We start from the raw sequence: 18,670 nt of genomic DNA, 5'->3' as shown, positions 1-18,670 counted from the left end.
TATAGTAAGAACAATAAAGAGGTAATGTCTTCTTATTTTGTCAAGATACTTGTCAAACGTAAGTATTTAGTAGTCATGAGCTAGAAATGCTGAATGAGGGTCTGTCTATCCGACAGCCCTGAGACCCAGACCAAAAAAATAGTAACGCCATCAGCCTTACAAATTATGTTGATGAAGAAAAATTATATTAGCTGAAATCTTGTGCTTTTAAACATCATTTTGCTCTAGTTTTGACAACTATTTCATTAAGACAACTCAGTCTCCTTTTCTCCACTGCACATTCACACAGGTAGACTTGTGTACTCACACCAAGTCAAATCCAAACCGATAAATCCCTAGATTTGTCTGAACATAACCATGCACCTATTTTCTTGTTAACTTTATTCTGATAGACAGTTGTTTAAGAAATGGACTTCAGTTGTGATTTTTTGTTTTTACCATGTAACTAACACTTTTTGCATAGTCCTGAGTGGCAGTACAAAACCAGGAGCAGTAGCTCCATGATAATTTTTTTTTTCTTTCTAAGTGTTGGTTTCCAGATTGAATAGGACCGTGTGCCACAGGCTTTTATATCATAAATATTTCCACAGAATGCTTCAACGCTTTGTAATTATTCCTTTCTCATCTCCCTATTTTCTGAGTGTCTCACTCTCTCTTTGCCAACATCGAAGGGTACCTGTCTACGTGCGAGGATGTTGTTGCATGTGGTTACTCGAAAGGTTATATAACTGAAAATGCAATTAGAAGGCAAAATGATTGCACCTACACAAACAGCATGGTTGAAGGTGGTGTGAGTTGGTTGTTCCATGTGGGTAACTTTGGCTTGGTGAGCACAAATTTAAACTGGACATTAAACTGCAGCTCTTAGTCAGCTCTCGTAAAGCTGTTTTCCAGCTAACCATCACAGGCTATACAACTTTTTTTTTTTTTTATACCTCCACTTATCAGTGGACATCTAATTTATGTTTGCTTGGCCATATTTGTGAATTAAGTCGAGCCTTAAATGTTTTGCTGACTAATCACAATAGCTGCCAAACAAAAATCTGCATGGAGTTGTGTGGTATTCATGGTAAGCTRCCATGTAGGTTGTTGAGAATGTGCAGAAAGCTCTTGATTCTGGATAAAGTGCAGTAAGGCGGACCTTTTTAACATTCCTATCTTTCTGAGGTGTTGGGGGGGGGGGAAAAAACAGCATGCAGGAACATATAAACCACAACAAGATGTTTCAAAATTACCACATTAATAAAAGATGCATTTCTTTTACTGCTTTCGTTCAATATGTATATTGGACAGCTTTGTTTGTCTTCGTTCTCCGGTGGAACGTCTCAAATCTCAACCCGTCGCCTTTTGCTTGGAATTGTTTATGCTGGCAAAACAAAGACCATTGTGCAGAATCGGCACAATCAGCACAATGAATTGGAATCAACAGTGGCAGTGAAAATTACTCCTTCAGGCCCTCATGGCATAAACACAGCCAAACCAGTGGCACGTCGCTGCCAAGCTGAGACACGGCCTGAAAAACAGGGAAGTTCCCAGTACGTGGTGAGGCTGTTGATTGTTCTGCTTATTACAAAATCTCTTCCACCCAAACGGGCCGATGAGTCTGGATTGGCTGTTTTAGTCAACATTCTGCGGGTCATTTAGAAACCCAAAGAACGGGCRGCACGCGGCAGCGTCAAAAGAGCTTGTTTGGTGCTAATGGAATAATGGCAGCGTCGTCTGTTGACACAGTAATGTAAAAGATAAGATGTTTGCTGCTGAACAAATAAACAGCTGTGCTGCAAGAGAGACTGGAGGCGGGTGGCGGGGTAGGAGGTGAAGGAGAGAGGGCAGCTGTCACTGCCAACCTGGAACAACAACAAGCAATCCAGCCACAATAAGCAAGCCTGATTAGACTTCATTAATGACTGAAATGCCCCGAGCTAAAAACTATATTCTGAGTGTTGCAGAACAATAATAAACTATTGCGGAGGACGAAAATAAAATGTTCCAGTCCCTCTTTCACATTACATGCATAGATACACACACTTGTTGTAATGTGCAAGTTGAAATTGGAGGTAACAGTATTCTAGTCTGGCAACATGAGTAGCTTCACAATTTGCAMATTTTTAAGTTCTTAATTAATTAATCCTTAACGCCGTTGTGCGCACACTGTATGTTTGAATTTGGTAATATACGAGCTGTGTGTGTTCTTGTGTGTGTCAGACACTTTACCCAGGTTGCAGATTGGGATGAACTTCGTAGGCTCACTTCCGCCATCACCGTTCTTTGCTGGGTGTCTTTGCCTCCCTGTCTTTCTATCCGTCTCTGTCTGAACAGCGCATCCATTGTTGGTTGAGTTACTCTGCCTTTTCATAAGGTCAGGCAGGGGCAACAGGTAGCGGAAAGGACAAGATTAATGACTTCATCTAGGACACATGGAGAGGGGGAATGGACCGAAGGGTGGGGAGTAAAATGTGGGGCAGAAATGAATCAAAGGGAACACCGGGGGGGCGTTCAGAGGGTATAGGAAGGGAGAAAGGTGACTGAGAATAGAGAGATGGGTAGAGACAGGGGGAAGTAATTACCATCATGACTTTCTTTGTTGTACTCGCTGATGCATACTCTGAATGGATGCAGAGAGGCGGGGCATTGAAAGAAAGAGGTGGTCAAGTGTAATTACTTAAACCCAGGTTTGGTTTTCTTTGATGCTCTTGCAGTTTATTGGYGACACACTCTCGATCGCCCAGCTTGGTTTTACGTTGACATTAATTGTCAGTCTTACAAAAGGGAACATGACTGGCCATTTATGGTCCTGGTTTTATCCAGAACATCATTGCTTCTACTGTTTTCATTTTACTTTAAAAATGAATCATTTTGGCTCTTGTTTCCCCAGTGCAAACCATCCACAGTAAAGAATGTTGTTTTTACTGTAACCTTGTGGTGCTTAGGTATGTTATACTGAGTGATGTTGAGCTTCAAATGGGCCAGATGAGAAAAAGCCACCTGGTTGTAGTTACCAGCCTAGTTCTCAATTTAAAAAAAAAATTAAATAAAACTTAGTTGCATCTTTAGCTGAGACCTGAAACTGATTGCCCCAAAGCTCTCTGCTCAAGCAGTCGCACCTACCACAGGAGGTCACAGATGTGTGGAGAACTGAGGCAGTCCTGCAGATGTTGCTCTGACTAATCCCCATCAAAGTGTTCGAGCTCTTGTGTCATCTTRCCATTTAGGACGTTTTCATCAAAAATGTCTGTCTACAAGTTTGTTGTTATTGTCCCAATGTGTGTTAATAGTGTGCTGACATGCAAAGCTGCACCTACGGCTTGCACTCATTTTATCACTTCCTTACATGTTGCATGGTGGTTGTGTATCGTTTTATTTTGGGTTTCCACACTTCAAAGGGCAAGCATGATTTTTTTTTTTTTCTTTTTTTTTTTGAGCATGTGTAAGTGTTTCCTCCAGTGGGTGTGTATTTGAGTCAATGACCAGCTGCAGTGCACTGGCCTTACCTGTGGGTGTATTTGGCTGAAATCCACTTTCTTAAGTCTGTTTTCTATTCTGTGTCACATAAATAAATACCAGCATGGTACGTTCCCTTCCAAACCACTCACGGACATCCTTAGATCTCCACGTAACAGCTGTTGACATTTTTTTTCTCCCTGTGTTTTATGTGTATTTTGTGTGCTGCAGGTTAAGAAGCACGCAGTTATCCCTCTGCCGCATATTATTTTGTGCAAACCTGTGTGTTTTCATAGGCTGTATGGACTCAGATTCAGACATTCTGGCTTAAACATGCACATTCAATGAAACACACACACACACACGCACACATAGAGACATAACTCGGAGCAAGCTCAAACTTGCCCCAAATTCACTGTAGTTTTTGTAACTTTTTGATATAATTGATCTTAGTGTATTGTTTTTTACTGTATTTTTTTTTCCTATAAGACAAATGGTATGCAACTGATTAGATAGATAAAACTACACCCTGGAGGGGAGAGACATGCAGAGAGGAGGATAATGTCTTTTGTCCCATCACATTCCAGCAGTGGCGCTCTAATCTTCTGAGGCCTCATGCATTTAAACTGTGCGATTAGCAGCCGTCTAACAGGCGCTTTTTTTACCTGGCGGGCTGGAGCAGAAATCCGGTGCTTGGGTTCAACTGTCATTTTGTTTGTTTTTTCTGCGCCTCCGAAGGAAGATGCTCTCGGAGATACATGCTTTGATCATAAGCTGAAACAAAACAGCCATATATCGGCCCACGTACGGTACCTGTATTGTGCAGAGATCCAGACTAAGTGGCTGAAACGTTTGGCTGCCTTTGATGGAATTCTCATATGACAACCATAACAACTTATTTCACAAATGTTCATTCATGAATTGTGAAATTGTATTTGAGTGTTTTTTGTTTTTGTTTTTTGTTTTAATGATCTGGGGATAGCATTCAGAGAATGATGAAAAACGTTGCAAGTTTATGATGCAGTTTTGAAAGTGTTGCATGTGTAATTTATAATGAAATCAAGAAATAGAATGAAAACATGTGTGTTTTAATTGTTTCCTTTTTTTTCCTGTTTCTCTGCAGTGACATATTCGATGCCATGTTCCCTGTCACCCACATTGCAGGGGAAACAGTTATCCAACAAGGTTAGTACAAACAATTTGATTAGAAAAAATTGTGTTAAAATTGAGAACATTTGTATATGTGTCTTGCAAAAGTATTGTAACTCTGGAACTTTTTAATGTTTTGTCATGTTGGGATTTTGTGGGATGAATGAAAACAAAACAGTGAATAGTTGCGGAGATGTTGAAAGCARGGTTGGGTAATAAAGAAAAATTCTAAAGTTTCAGGMTCTCATAGATCATAATCAATGATCCGAAAATGGATAGACAATGGCACAACTGCAAACCTGCCAAAACATGGCCACCCACCCAATTGACAGAATTAAGCAAGAGTCTTTAAAGAGGATATTTATCGTATTCATCAAACCAGTTTTTATGAGAGTTGGATAAAGGAAAACCACTTTTGAAACAAAGTCAGAAGACGTGCACGTATTGAAGGCTACTGCAAATGTCCTGCCTTCTAGTCTCTGACTCCAGACTTAAAGCAGGTTAGGGGATCCGTAAGATGTAGCAAATTAATATGAAGATGGGCTTTCTTCCACAAACCCTCAGCTGGTGAAAGTAAAAGTAAGGAAATAATATGCATTGAAGTTTACAATTAAGTTTGGTTAATGTAGCACCTTCCAGACAAAAATCATTGTTTCACAAACAGAAACATTTTAACAGATTAAATTAAACATGTGAAAAGTTAAAGGGATGTGAAAATATTGCATTTTTGATGCGCTTCCCCTAATTACTTCTTTTAAATCACAGAATTCTAATAGACAACAATAGGATTGAAGTTTCGACTAAATTTAGAATGACTGATGTTGAACAATGTGCAGAATCTGTTTTGCTGCCAGCTCCTTGATTTGATAATAGGTGGCCTTTTATCATTAACTTGAACCACTAAACCACTTAAATAGAAAGGAAGCAATTAAGACAGCACTACTTTTACTGATTATCCACAATAGATTTATTTCAAAGTATACATCAGTTGCACTGCCATCATTGGCCATGTTTATTTTATCCTACCACTCCCTTTTCCCCTCATTGCCCTATTCACACATTCCTCTCAAACATGCACCACTTGGTCCCTTTCCTCTGCGTAACTGAGAAACCTCCACAGTAGTCATCCCTAGACTTGGAAGAAAAACAGACCAGGAGAACCAGACTGCATGTTTTCTTGTATTTCCGCCTCTGAAACTCCTATCAAACACAGACATTTGATCACATGTTTTTAAAACACCAAAGAAACACACATTCTTGAAAATTCTCCACTTTAGATAACGTCATGTTAACACCTGCACAAAATCACCTAGTGTTACAGCTGTAGAGCACTCAAAAAAAAAAAAAAAAAAAAAAAAAAAAAAAAGAAGATAAAAAAAAAAAAATCCTCTCAACATCTCTCCAGCGTGTTTAACTCTCACTTGGCATTGGTCTGAACTGCAGTAAACATGGGATAAGGCTATCGCTCTTTGCAATTGTAAAAAAAAAAAAAAAAAAAAAAAGGGGGGGGGGAAAAAAAAAAGAAAAAAATCATAAACAGACACTAAGTGAAGGATAACTGCTGGTGCCTCCCACCGACTCTTAAAACAGCTTTCGGGAGTATATCAGCCCTAATTTGGTGATAATAAGTCTAGCTTACTATGTAGGGCCCCCAGACCCAGACAACCCATTGTTATACACACCAAGAGTGTGATGTATAAAGTGCTGATGTCATAGGTAGTGTTTGGACTACTGTAGAGCTTCAACAAAACCAACCTTACTACTAGCTACTTACACACTATATATTTGAAACTCTACCCAGAATAAAAAAAAAATAAAGCTATGTATACCACTCTTTTTTTATTTTTACTAGATTGAGATGCTAGAAAAATGCAGCATGTTTATAGAGGCAGAAATTAATCAAAATTTCAGTAGTATTATGATTTCAYTATAAATATGTCAATTAACACGCACACTAATAAAGCTGTATCCAGTAGTGAGCTATAAGTTGCTTGTGTCATTGGAACGTGCATGTTTTTCAATATCAATAAACGCAATACGATTGAAACAYACTACTACTTAATCAATTATTSTCTTAATATYATTCTGCTAAACCACTAATATTGGTACTCTGGGTATAACAACACCCTGGAGATCAAAGATATAACCCATGTTGTCCTTTGGTTCGTTATCAGTATATATGAAAATTAATCTGTTGAAACWAGGCCACATGAGGCATCTCCGCTTGTGTGAGAACGTGTATATCTGTGTGTGTTTGTGAGCACAGGTTCTGGTTAAACATTTGCCTGCACTCTCAAGTGAAAGACACAAAACAAAGACCTGGCCACCAAAGTGATAAAAGACAGGAAGAGTACAAGAAAAGGCAGACACAGTTAGAGGAAATTGAAAGAGGGATAGATGAGAAGAAAGAGGGAGAAAGAAGAAAAATTATGGCAGGGCCAGGTTGCAGCAGGTTTGTCAGAATATGTGTGTGTGCGTGGCTTTTTTAGGGTCTTTTCAGGGGTAGGCTTTCAGACAGACAACGAACATTTCATGTGACAAATAGGGCACTCTGATTAACGAGCCCTCCAATCCTCTCAGAATTAATTAGCCATGTGAACTTCTGTGAACTTTACTCACATGGTCCTCTCCACACTTTAAGYCTTCAGGTAAACTTAGATAAAAAATACACTCAATGTTGCATMTTTACTTGTGCCAAAAGGCTGCAGTTTTATACACGTCTCATTKACCCACTTTACCTACTTTTTCTTCTAAATTTAGCTGTTTTACTGTTTTTGTTATCCAGAGATGCTTTTAGAATATATCAATCACATATCCCATTCATCTCTTTGAGAKTTTACCTCAAAAGCACAGCCTTTTTATGACAGTGATGCAATTWGACCATATTTTATGGATTGAATGTTGCTTTCAAAGTATAAATATAGTTTTCAGTCATATAAAGACCACGATGAATGAAGCAACCACCTGTAGTTAGGCACTGTTCCCTTCCAAGCCACTGAGGTGTTAAAGCTTTGCATGTTCAGACACTTATGTTTCAAAGTTTCCGCTATTAAACCAAAGTAATGAATACTGTCATTGCTGCAACTTTCTGCTGGCAAGAGCACATTTGCACAAAGTTATTGGCATGGCCTATGAAATACGTATTCTCAGTAAGGCAGTAGCACTTTTAACGCTACCCAGAAGCTCAAAGCCATTTTATTTATAGGGACCTAAAGTACTGGAACAATTCTTTCATTTGTTTTATTTCTTTTTGGGAAATAAACAAATAAGACAGACCTTTAAATTTGCATTGTTATTATTTTAAGAGTGAAGTTATTTGTGTTCTTTGGTATGTTTAAACCATTTTAGTTTAAAATTATAGCTCAATTTGGACATGTACCACAGTAAGATTGCCTATTACTCCAACAAGTCTGCATTTGAATCCAGGCCAGACCTTTTGCTGCACGTCATTCTTTCTTACTCCTATCTACTATACAATTCAGGATTTATTTATCAACAACCTTTTATAGGAAATAATGAAGTAAGCTAGATTGCATGCCTGTTAGTTATTTTCTTTATTGTTATTAACTAATGATTCCTCCTCTCTCCTTTGCAGGCGATGAAGGCGACAACTTCTATGTGATTGACCAAGGTGAAGTGGATGTAAGTGTCTGACACACACAAACACACAACCCCAAGCAAAAAGCTGTTCTGTCTGAACAGCATGAACGTGTGGCTGAAATGGTGCTAAAATGTCTACATAAACATGTCTGCTAATGTCTAAATGTCTTTGAAATGTTGAGGTTAATAGAACCACCTAACAAACATTGTCTTTAATGTATTAATTTTGACAGGTAGTATGGGATAAACACTGTTAAATTTAACTTATTTTTTCACACACTAATTAGAATTTTTTTTATCTATTTCCAAAACTGTAATGTTTTTTTTGTTTGTGTTTTTAGCTTTCCTGCCATGTGTGCATGTAAGAGACTAKTCACTTTTAGATAGGTTTGTAATAGTRTTTAAATGATTAAAACAATTTTAGCTCATTAGCGATTAGCGCAATTACCATTGCAAAAGCAGCAGTGTCGTGTATTCKTAGAGAATGCAGATCTTTACATTGTGTCAAAAATTTCCAACGTGACATGTTCAGTGACAAACACAACTTAAAAATTCAAAAAGTTCAATCGGACCTTTTGCTGTGATACATTCAGCCTTCCTGTTATCTGTTGAAAGGCGAGCTCTCTTTCAACCATCGTTGAAAACACAGTTTTCTTCTGAACACCTTTTTGTATCTCTGTGCGTCCGCTCATTTTGTYAATTCTTCTGATACTAAAAGAAAAGTAGACAAAAAAAATATTTGAAGGTATTCCAGTTGGAGGTTTACCAGTGTCAATTTCCATCCCACTGTTTTTAAAGATAGTTCGTAAAACAAGACTGTGGAGAAGGAAGAAACCTTCCTTCTATCATGTCAAGACAAAATTGCACCCCTACAGATGGSCTGGTTTGTTGAGCTGCCCTCATGTTTTGTCCTCTTCAAAGTCTGGTTCTGGTCTGATGACAATCTGAACATGGCGCTTCAGAGAATTGAGAAGATCTATTGTCTTTGCGAGCCTGACACCAACCGATAGACTTAAGTGGAGAGATAAAACAGGAGCTGATGGAAAGTTAAACAGGAAGTGACCTTATCAGCTTACAGCAGTGACCAAAAAAACAAAACAAAAGCTGGATAAGAGAAGAGAGGCAGGTTGGTGMGTTTTTTTTTAAGGTTTCCAACATCAGGAATCCATCCTAAATTGAAAGTAGGAAGTAAAACACTGAGATGGYACCTTGATACAACAACCACAATTTAAATAGCTTCTAATCTTGCTGTYTTTGACTGGCATTGTTTCAGATTGTCTTATTGATGTGATTAGATAAGTAATCTAAACTATACTGAGATTCATGTGAAAGAGACGTGAGCCACAATTTTGCACAAAACATCATTCAGTTTTTGTGTTTAAGCGTAAAGTGTATTTAGATAGCAGATAAGGACTTAAGTAGAAATTTGATTATTACTCTTGTAAGATATCGTGCTCAACAGGAACTGTTTCAACACTGTCTCTGGTTTCTGTCAGGCAGACAAGGACATGATGAAGCCAAACTAAACCAAGTGAAACATTGTTCTGTGCAAAAGTCTTAGTCCACTTTAAAAGTACCCTGAAGAAAGGGGCTTTTTTTAAAAAAAAGGTTTTGCGTACATTTAACCACAAAAGTCCTATTGAGATTAAAAACCTCTTTGTCAAGTGAGTCCTGGCCAAGAGGCAGCAAGGGTTTACACAATAATTACATGTACTTACACAATTAAAATGCTTTACAAATGATTATTAAAAACAGCCACAATTTAAGGAAGTCATCTCTAGTGCTCTCAGTCTGGGCTTAAAAGTGCTCAGTGAATCATGTTCACTTAATTTCCAGTCTGTTCGCAACATGTTTCATGTACCTGGAGCTGATTTGTCCACCCAGARAACAGGTCTCACTGCTCCTCAGTCCTGTGGTGTTGTGCTATTCACCAGTCGGAGGCTTTGCCTTGCACCTGATGATATAAGGTTAAGAAACAGCTGCTTGGCCTTGGAAACCACTACATGAAGCACCCGACAGACAGATCCTGAGCTAATCTAAGTCGTGTTGGAACTATATAACCATTGCTCCCATTGAAGATGTTTTTAACTCTTGTGTTCCCAGTTGCTTCAACTTTGCTATAATGACACCAACAGTTGAATTTGGAATATTTAGTTGTGAGAAAATTTTCTACTGCGGTTTCACRGCTCACTGTAGGGAACTAAAATTCACTGAGTTCTTGAGTGACCTATAGTTTCACAAATGATTGTAAAAGCAGTCTGAATACCAATTAGGTGGATTCTACACCTCTTGTCGTTGTGGAAGTGATTGGAACACCTTGATCAATTGGAGGTGTGAGCCGATACATTTAACACTGTAGTTTATAAAGAAATGTAAGCGTGATTTAAAACATTGTAAAAAAAAAAAAAATTTCACCACTAATGTGAATTTGTATAGTCTAAATTCCTCCATGCTGTGCTTTTAGATTTTTCTGTAATTTTTATTTCTGTCTTTTGCATTTTATTTTAACATATCCCAAGCTTAAATTATCATATTTCCACTTGTTCCTAAAGTTTTCCATGAAGTTGTTTCGACTCGACAGCTGCAGCGTCCCGCAGCTGCAGCTCTGCTCTGCCTTGATTGCTCCTCCTTCGATGTGTTAAACCAGATGTGTCCTGCTCACCACTGAATCTGCTCCCACAGACTCTTTTCTGCCTGCACCCAAGCTGTGGGAAGACTATCCTCAAGCTCACCTCCCTCCCTTGCCAAACCTCGCCCTCTTCTACATCTATTTCACCTCATATCCCTCTCTTCCATCCCTTACAGACAGCGGCTGCCTGCCTCCCAGCCACAACCCTGGCACTAAACTACATCAAGAACAGTGCAGATGTTACGAGAGTGTGAAGATGTCTCTCATTAGACAGGGGTGTAAATTAGCCAACGACTCATAAACTGCCTGAAAGTTGCTACTAATKTAATCCCCCTTATGTTTGCACACAAATCTATTTACTTTTAGACGCAGCCTTTTATGCAAGTGAAACCAGCATATACAAAATTTGTAAAGTAGCAAGCTTGATGCTTTCAACCTAAACTAGATTTTTTTTTTTTGCAAACCAAGTAACTAAGCACAAATTCATGCTTTATTCTCATTTTGTTTGTTATCTTCTCCCAGCCTCACAGTTGTCTGCTCATATTTAGTCTGTAAAAATGGCAAAACATGCTTCACTTCAGCCTTTCTTTATAGAGCCGCACTTACCAAAACCTCAAATTTACTCGACTGCTCTAGGGATCTGAATAAAAGCTTGCTAGTACAACAGTTAAGTYAAAATAATTACCACCTGGGAACAGGATTGGAAATTGTCGTAAAAACTCCACCACCGTTCTGCTCTGATGTAACGCTTTTGCAACGTTCGGATAATTGTTCTTCGGAGCTTGACGTAACCACAGTCAGTACTCTGCATCCCTTTGAACAGAATCCAGCATATGGTGACGGATGGGTCCCTTGTGGTTCCCCTTAGAGTCTGAATAATGTCTTCTAACTATTTTCGCAATTCACAGCAAAGAGCAAAGGAATAAACCCTCCTTCTGTTTCCCTCCCTCCTGTCTCCCTGTGTTATTAAGTCAACAAGATRGTGGATAGCGTGTTGACAGTTGCGACTGTGACGGCCCCAGAGACGGCCTCACTGAGGTTGTATTGTCTTTAGAGTTCTACCGGCTGGCCTACATGGAGCTCTGCATGTAAGCAAGGGAGTGTGTATGAGTTTGACTTGGGGACAGAACCGTTTTACACATCTGTCTAACTCAGTCTCCTTCAGATGACAGGAGAGAAAGGNTTTTTTTTTTTTGCAAACCAAGTAACTAAGCACAAATTCATGCTTTATTCTCATTTTGTTTGTTATCTTCTCCCAGCCTCACAGTTGTCTGCTCATATTTAGTCTGTAAAAATGGCAAAACATGCTTCACTTCAGCCTTTCTTTATAGAGCCGCACTTACCAAAACCTCAAATTTACTCGACTGCTCTAGGGATCTGAATAAAAGCTTGCTAGTACAACAGTTAAGTYAAAATAATTACCACCTGGGAACAGGATTGGAAATTGTCGTAAAAACTCCACCACCGTTCTGCTCTGATGTAACGCTTTTGCAACGTTCGGATAATTGTTCTTCGGAGCTTGACGTAACCACAGTCAGTACTCTGCATCCCTTTGAACAGAATCCAGCATATGGTGACGGATGGGTCCCTTGTGGTTCCCCTTAGAGTCTGAATAATGTCTTCTAACTATTTTCGCAATTCACAGCAAAGAGCAAAGGAATAAACCCTCCTTCTGTTTCCCTCCCTCCTGTCTCCCTGTGTTATTAAGTCAACAAGATRGTGGATAGCGTGTTGACAGTTGCGACTGTGACGGCCCCAGAGACGGCCTCACTGAGGTTGTATTGTCTTTAGAGTTCTACCGGCTGGCCTACATGGAGCTCTGCATGTAAGCAAGGGAGTGTGTATGAGTTTGACTTGGGGACAGAACCGTTTTACACATCTGTCTAACTCAGTCTCYTTCAGATGACAGGAGAGAAAGGTGAAGAAATGGATGGGATGGATTCCCTTAGAGGATCTCATTTGAAGGCTTAGAGTAGAAAATAGAAAATAAGAGTCAATAGCTTTGTGAGGGCTGCAAAAGTCAGAGTGCAACCGGTTTTCATTTGTCAGTGCTCTTTGAAGCAGACAATCTCATGGCCTGTCCGTCCCTCCTTTCTCTTTTTATCTCTGCAGGTTTATGTGAACTGTGAGCTGGTGACCAATATCGGAGAGGGGGGAAGCTTTGGTGAGCTGGCCCTGATCTATGGGACTCCAAGAGCTGCCACCGTCAAGGCCAAAACAGATCTTAAACTGTGGGGCATTGACAGGGACAGCTACCGCCGCATCCTCATGGTAAGTAACAAAACAAGTTATAATTACTTTGAATTGGCCAAATCTCCAGTATTAAAAAACAGTATTGTTACACAGCTAGCTCATTTTAGCACAATAAAATACAGTAAATAACTTCTTTTTTTTTTTTTTACAAATTGAATATCAAGCTCTCATTAAATTGCAAATGTATTGTGAACTATTAAACTATTTCAGATTTTCTCACTTTAGAATGTCAATRAACTTTTAATGAATTTATGCAACAGATCAACACAAGTTGTGTGTTTCTGTTAATTGGACAGAAAACAACACAACCTCAGGAAAATCCAAAAATGTTGCGTRCATCTGTCTTAAGGTCTTTTTACTTTCATGCTCCTAAATAAAATCCGTGCAGCCAGCATGGATGTTTGTATTAATCTCAGTATAAATACACATCACTGGAACAGCACCGTCCTTGTGGTGACACATGGCCRTATYATGCTGTGTAAGGTTTTACTTTAACAGGGACATAGTGGGTGAGAAGAYGGATGGAGCTAAATACGGGACAATCCTGGAAGAAAACCTGTCAAATTTTGTAAAAGGATCGATACTAGTGAAATTTTATATTTTTACTTTTTTATTAAATCATTCTTGTATGCATTCTGCATATATTGTGTTACGTATCCAGCATAAAATTTGCAATGCGTTTCTCTAAGTTTCTAGTTATAATGCGACAAAATGTGGAAAAGTTTAAGGGATATGAAAGACTTCCACACATAATAGCATAATAACAGTTCAAAACCTTTTTTAACTGTTATTTGTAGTTTAAAATTGACCAAAATTTGACATTTTAATAAAGATAAAAGTAGCATTAAACCATAAAAATGCAGAGTAACATCAGTCATACTGTAATTTAATACTGAAGTACTGTAAGTATGATATATGTGCATACATTTAAGATCTTTACAGTGGGTYCTCAACACTAATCTTTCATGCTCATTTGCTTCCTATATTTCCTCCTACTTAGCCTACTTAAAACTCCTTAAACACTTGTAGCACCTGCTTTCATTTACATGTGCATTCTGACACATGCATGCACACACAGGAGTCTATCCTCCCATTTTAATATCTCCCTATATCTCCTTTCTTCTTTCTTAGATGAAGAAAGGGGGGGAAAAAAAGTAAAAGCAGTGAGTGTGTGGGGGGCTGAGGAGGAGAGAAAGGGTCAGTCCTAATGCCTGTACATGCACTTCCCACTCCAGGAGCTTATCTAGTAGGAATGTCTAAATGTTTAAAGTGGAAACATTAGGTGCTCTGCCCTGGCTGTCAGACTCACAGACATATTTTTGTTCTGTAAGAATGACTAATTATTTCACATGTCTGAGTACGCCTCTGTGAGACCTCCTTGTCCAGCTAAACATTACTTCGGACGTTCCTAACACTTTATTCCAAATAAATTAGTCAGACACCAATTAACCTTCCTGATTCCTGTGTGTATCTAAACTTTGCCATCGGCAGCAGTGAAAATTCTGTTTTATGTCAAACSGAGCTCATGGAGATGGAAGAAGGCCTTTTTTTTTTTTTTTTGAGAAGTGGAATTTAAGCTCATTGTAAAGTTGGCAGCAATCTGCCTAGCACTCATGTCACCTCTTAAGCGCATAGTTAAAGTGACGGCTCAATCTGCCCGGGTAACCTTTCTTTGAGAGGATTCTCGCTCTCTGCTGCTCCCATTCCTTCGTTCTTACCAGCAGCAGCGGCAGCTAGAAGAAGGGGGGTGGCGGGGCTGAAAACAGAATTCAATTACACAAACCTGTAGTTAATTATTGCTGTCAATGATTTGTAAAGCTTTTTTTTTTCTTTTTACAAAGTGTGGTATTCTGGCAGCCTCTTTGGCCAACACAATGAGCATTCTCTCTTTGTGTAAGAATATGTGTTTCTCAGTGAAAAAAAAAATTATGCTGAATCTCTGGGACTGCAGCTAGTTAGCGCTGAGGTTGAAATGTGSATTGGCACTGCTGTTTGTTTGACTTTTTCACATCTGCTTCCCTGTCCTCTTTGTCTTCATAATCTACAAATTATAAGATAAAACGATATTTAGCCACTTTACCACTTGTCACTGATCCATTTGATTTCAAGACAAACTCATTTGTAGAATTGCACAGACTTGTGCTGGCATTTCTTTGGAGTTATTTAGCTAGACGAGCCAGTGGACTGATGGGTAGCATCCAACCCCCTAAACACCCTGAATATGATTAGGAAAGAAATGAAAATGGATCGATGCATGTTGCTGAGTAAAACTAGATTGGGAATCACAACTAGGACAAAAACACAATCTGTTCATTAAGACACAGTGAGAACACAGTCAGAACACAAGGCCCCCCAATGATGTGAGGATATACCTTACTTTAATCCAATCCCTATTTTATCAGTAAAAAATATATTTGTCACAGTATTCTCTCATTAACATTCTCATTCTCACTCTCACAATTCAAAATCATGTAAATTTATGTGGTTGACATTAAGAAAACACTCAGGCATCGTCTTTGCACACATCTGGTTCTTAAGCAAAGTACATTTTACCTCTAGCTAAGCAAAACATCCACCGTTTTTTAAGAGATATTGAAATATTCTGTGACATGACTGCCAAAATCTAGAGATGCCATGTATATTACACATATGTGCCACTACTATAAAATRTCAATAAATGCTACACAAATATCAGAGCATTGGCGAGATAAATCGACTGACGTTACATTGTGTTCTTTTCACACTAGAGCTACATTCACCAGCATTGATTGATAGGCAACTTGGGGTTAAGTGTCTGGCCAATAGAGCTTCAACAGATGGTGGAGGAAACTGGACTTTCCGATTGCAAGACATCTGCTTTTCCCTCTCAGCCACAGCCGTCCCATTAATGTTCTTCWCCTGTTGTGCTACGCAGGCATTTGTGAATGCACTAATGAAGATTTACTCACCTCGGCATGCCAGATGCTTGAATTGACTAGCGTAGCTACRGAGTTGGATCTACTTTCTGAKTGATTTAACCAATAATTATTTGATCACTTCCAACCAGTCATGGGCTGTGGGCAAAGCTTTCAACTTTCAGTCCAAAATGTTTAGGCAATTGTTATATTTAGATTAGGAAGAAAATGACACGTGACGTCAAAGCTAATTTCACTCGCTCTGTCGTTACACAGCAGCGTGGTGTTCATTTTACACCCTGCATTGTTACACACACCCATTATGATACATGTATGCTACGTATGCTTCTGGCTGAAGATGAGCGACTGTCAGTAATGAAGGGAGAGGCACATTCTAAATTAATGCTTAAAACCATGACTTCTTTCAAACCTTCCTGAAACATGGAAAACTGAGAATCCTCAGACATATTTAGATTGAGAGAACAAAATATTTCCTTAAACATTTTATGAAAACATGCATASAGTGGTAGTTTCTTTTTTTATATTGGCTATCTGGGCAGTTGCCCAGGGCAAAATCAGAAACGGGAGTCCATCCAAGAACTAGAAAATAAGATATATCTTATCTGTCAGTTGTTCCCTGAACAAGTTTACTACTATGTATGCATGTGTAGTGGAGCATGTTTCCCTTAGTTGCCCATTTCTGCTACAACATGATAATTAATTGCATTTTAATTGGAGTGCAGCAGGAGYTTACAAAGTTAGACATAGTCATTAATGATTAATCACAGCATCTGATTAACCTCATTAATTTTTTTTGTTGATTGACAGCAATATAGAAAAGTGAATATAAACACTGCCATTAACATAACGCGGCCTCCTAAAATATATTTCTGTTATTTCCCCTTAGTGAAATAATTGGTGCATGAAGGTCAGAAATGTTACAAATTTGTTATGTGCATTACAACACACATCCTTGATTATGTAATAAGCACACAAAAAAAAACAGTGYATCACACAAATGTAGCACACAGAACTAGCCTCTACAAGTGATTTTATGTTTTACGTGATTACAGGGTTTCGTTTAAAATGAAGAAAGCTTGTGCTAACAAACGGATCTGTTTTCTATTATTATGGTATTCCCTGAGGAGGGAATCACTGTCTRGGAATTCAACAGCAAACAGATGAGTACCCTGAATCAAACAACATAAGAAAGCTGAAGTAAATAAACATCAAATCACGGCTACTACAAAGTTAATTACAGATGAAACATCTGTAAAGGAGYGTATGTTTGCAGTATGCTTCAAAATGAAATGCTGGAATGTTGAAAGTATTAACTGATACAAATGTAATGTACTGGTCAAAGAGAGTACAARTACTATAGTACAAGGACATAGGACTACACTACTATTAATTCAACTATTATTTATGTACAGACATGAATAATATTTGATGTTGGTCTATATTTAGTCAAGAAAACTATCCCTAAAATCTGATTATTTTATGCTGTATTTCTTTTACATTTATCCTAAACTAAGACATTTAAAATCAGACCTTGTTAGCCCTTTTAATTAATCTCGTTGTCAGAAAAAGGACAATCATAAACATCTTTGCACTGCTGAATTATCTGGACCTGACGGGAGAATCCATAACAAAACCAAGACGGGTCCCACAACAAAACCCTGAGGAACTCCTCATCGCAGCTCTGTAGATTTGTGAATGATGGTGTAGCTGTTAAAGGCGACTGTTACTTTTAAATAAAAATTTWAAAAAATATTTCAAAGAGGTCGTAATTTAGTAAAATATTGTATTGTTTGTACAGAGACCGGAAGGTGAGGAAAGGCTACGGATTTTTAAGGTTTAAAGTAAAAGTTGAAAACCGTAGTCTATTCCTGGAAGAGTAAAGCGTAAATCACATTATTAAATTGTTCATAAATAATTTTAACCAACAAGCATGTTGACGACACAGTATATATGTGTAACATTTCATTGATGTTGTAAAGCAAAGCCAAGGCGTCCCCTCAAACTCCACCACACCCACGCATCCCACCACTTTCCTTATTCKAGAGTTGAGCAAACAATGTAATACCAGTCCTTGTAGTAAACACACTCTCCCCATTGTGCTGCCATCAGTCATACAATACCAGYGCTGTTGTGTCATCTTGGTATTTAAACAGACACAGTTACATCCAAAGCTATTATCAAACTGACAGACCACTGTCAACAAACAGAACACAAGACGAAAGGAAACAAGGGGAAATTATAGCAAGAAAAAAGGAGCGATGAAGGGTGAGGGAGCGGTTATGTGTCACGTTGGATGGAGATGAAGGTGATAGCGATGGGGCTTAAGATACAGTTGGTTTAGTCTGGCTGCGCTCCACACCTCAAGCCTTTGATGATTCCACCTCAAAGACGGCAAACAGACAAAAATGCTGGTTCATCTTTAACCACATAAATGGCGAAGACAGTAGGTCAAAGAGAAGTAGGACGTTTTTACACATGGTCGTGTGCTGGAGCCCTCCCAGGTAGATGCCAATAAAGACGACTGCTAGAAAGTATGACATTCAGTAGTGTCATGTTTTTATTTGGAAATGCAAATCCCTCACATTACTTGGGGCCCACCCTGCTGTTCCTGCAGCACTCGCATAAATCAAACGCGCCGTATACATTTTATGTTTGCACGGCAAGCATTTTGAATCTTTAAGCT

At 38.7% G+C, this 18,670-nt stretch overlaps 1 protein-coding gene across 5 annotated transcripts in view; it reads left to right on the top strand.

The window, feature by feature from the left end:
• prkar1b (protein kinase, cAMP-dependent, regulatory, type I, beta) overlaps positions 1 to 18,670 on the top strand; it is a 68,729-nt gene that overhangs the window by 34,387 nt on the left and 15,672 nt on the right. For all 5 annotated transcript variants that reach the window (XM_008416713.2, XM_017306354.1, XM_008416714.2 and 2 more), the window contains 3 exons: positions 4,565 to 4,626; positions 8,186 to 8,232; positions 12,932 to 13,090. In XM_008416713.2, coding sequence (XP_008414935.1) covers positions 4,565 to 4,626; positions 8,186 to 8,232; positions 12,932 to 13,090 — 268 coding nt within the window. The remainder of the gene's footprint in view (positions 1 to 4,564; positions 4,627 to 8,185; positions 8,233 to 12,931; positions 13,091 to 18,670) is intronic.

The sequence above is a fragment of the Poecilia reticulata genome, linkage group LG8, assembly GCF_000633615.1.
Source record: "Poecilia reticulata strain Guanapo linkage group LG8, Guppy_female_1.0+MT, whole genome shotgun sequence".
Classification (NCBI taxonomy): domain Eukaryota; kingdom Metazoa; phylum Chordata; class Actinopteri; order Cyprinodontiformes; family Poeciliidae; genus Poecilia; species Poecilia reticulata.
The sequence above is the reverse complement of the archived record's forward strand: the minus strand, read 5'-3'. Positions and strand labels throughout refer to the sequence as shown.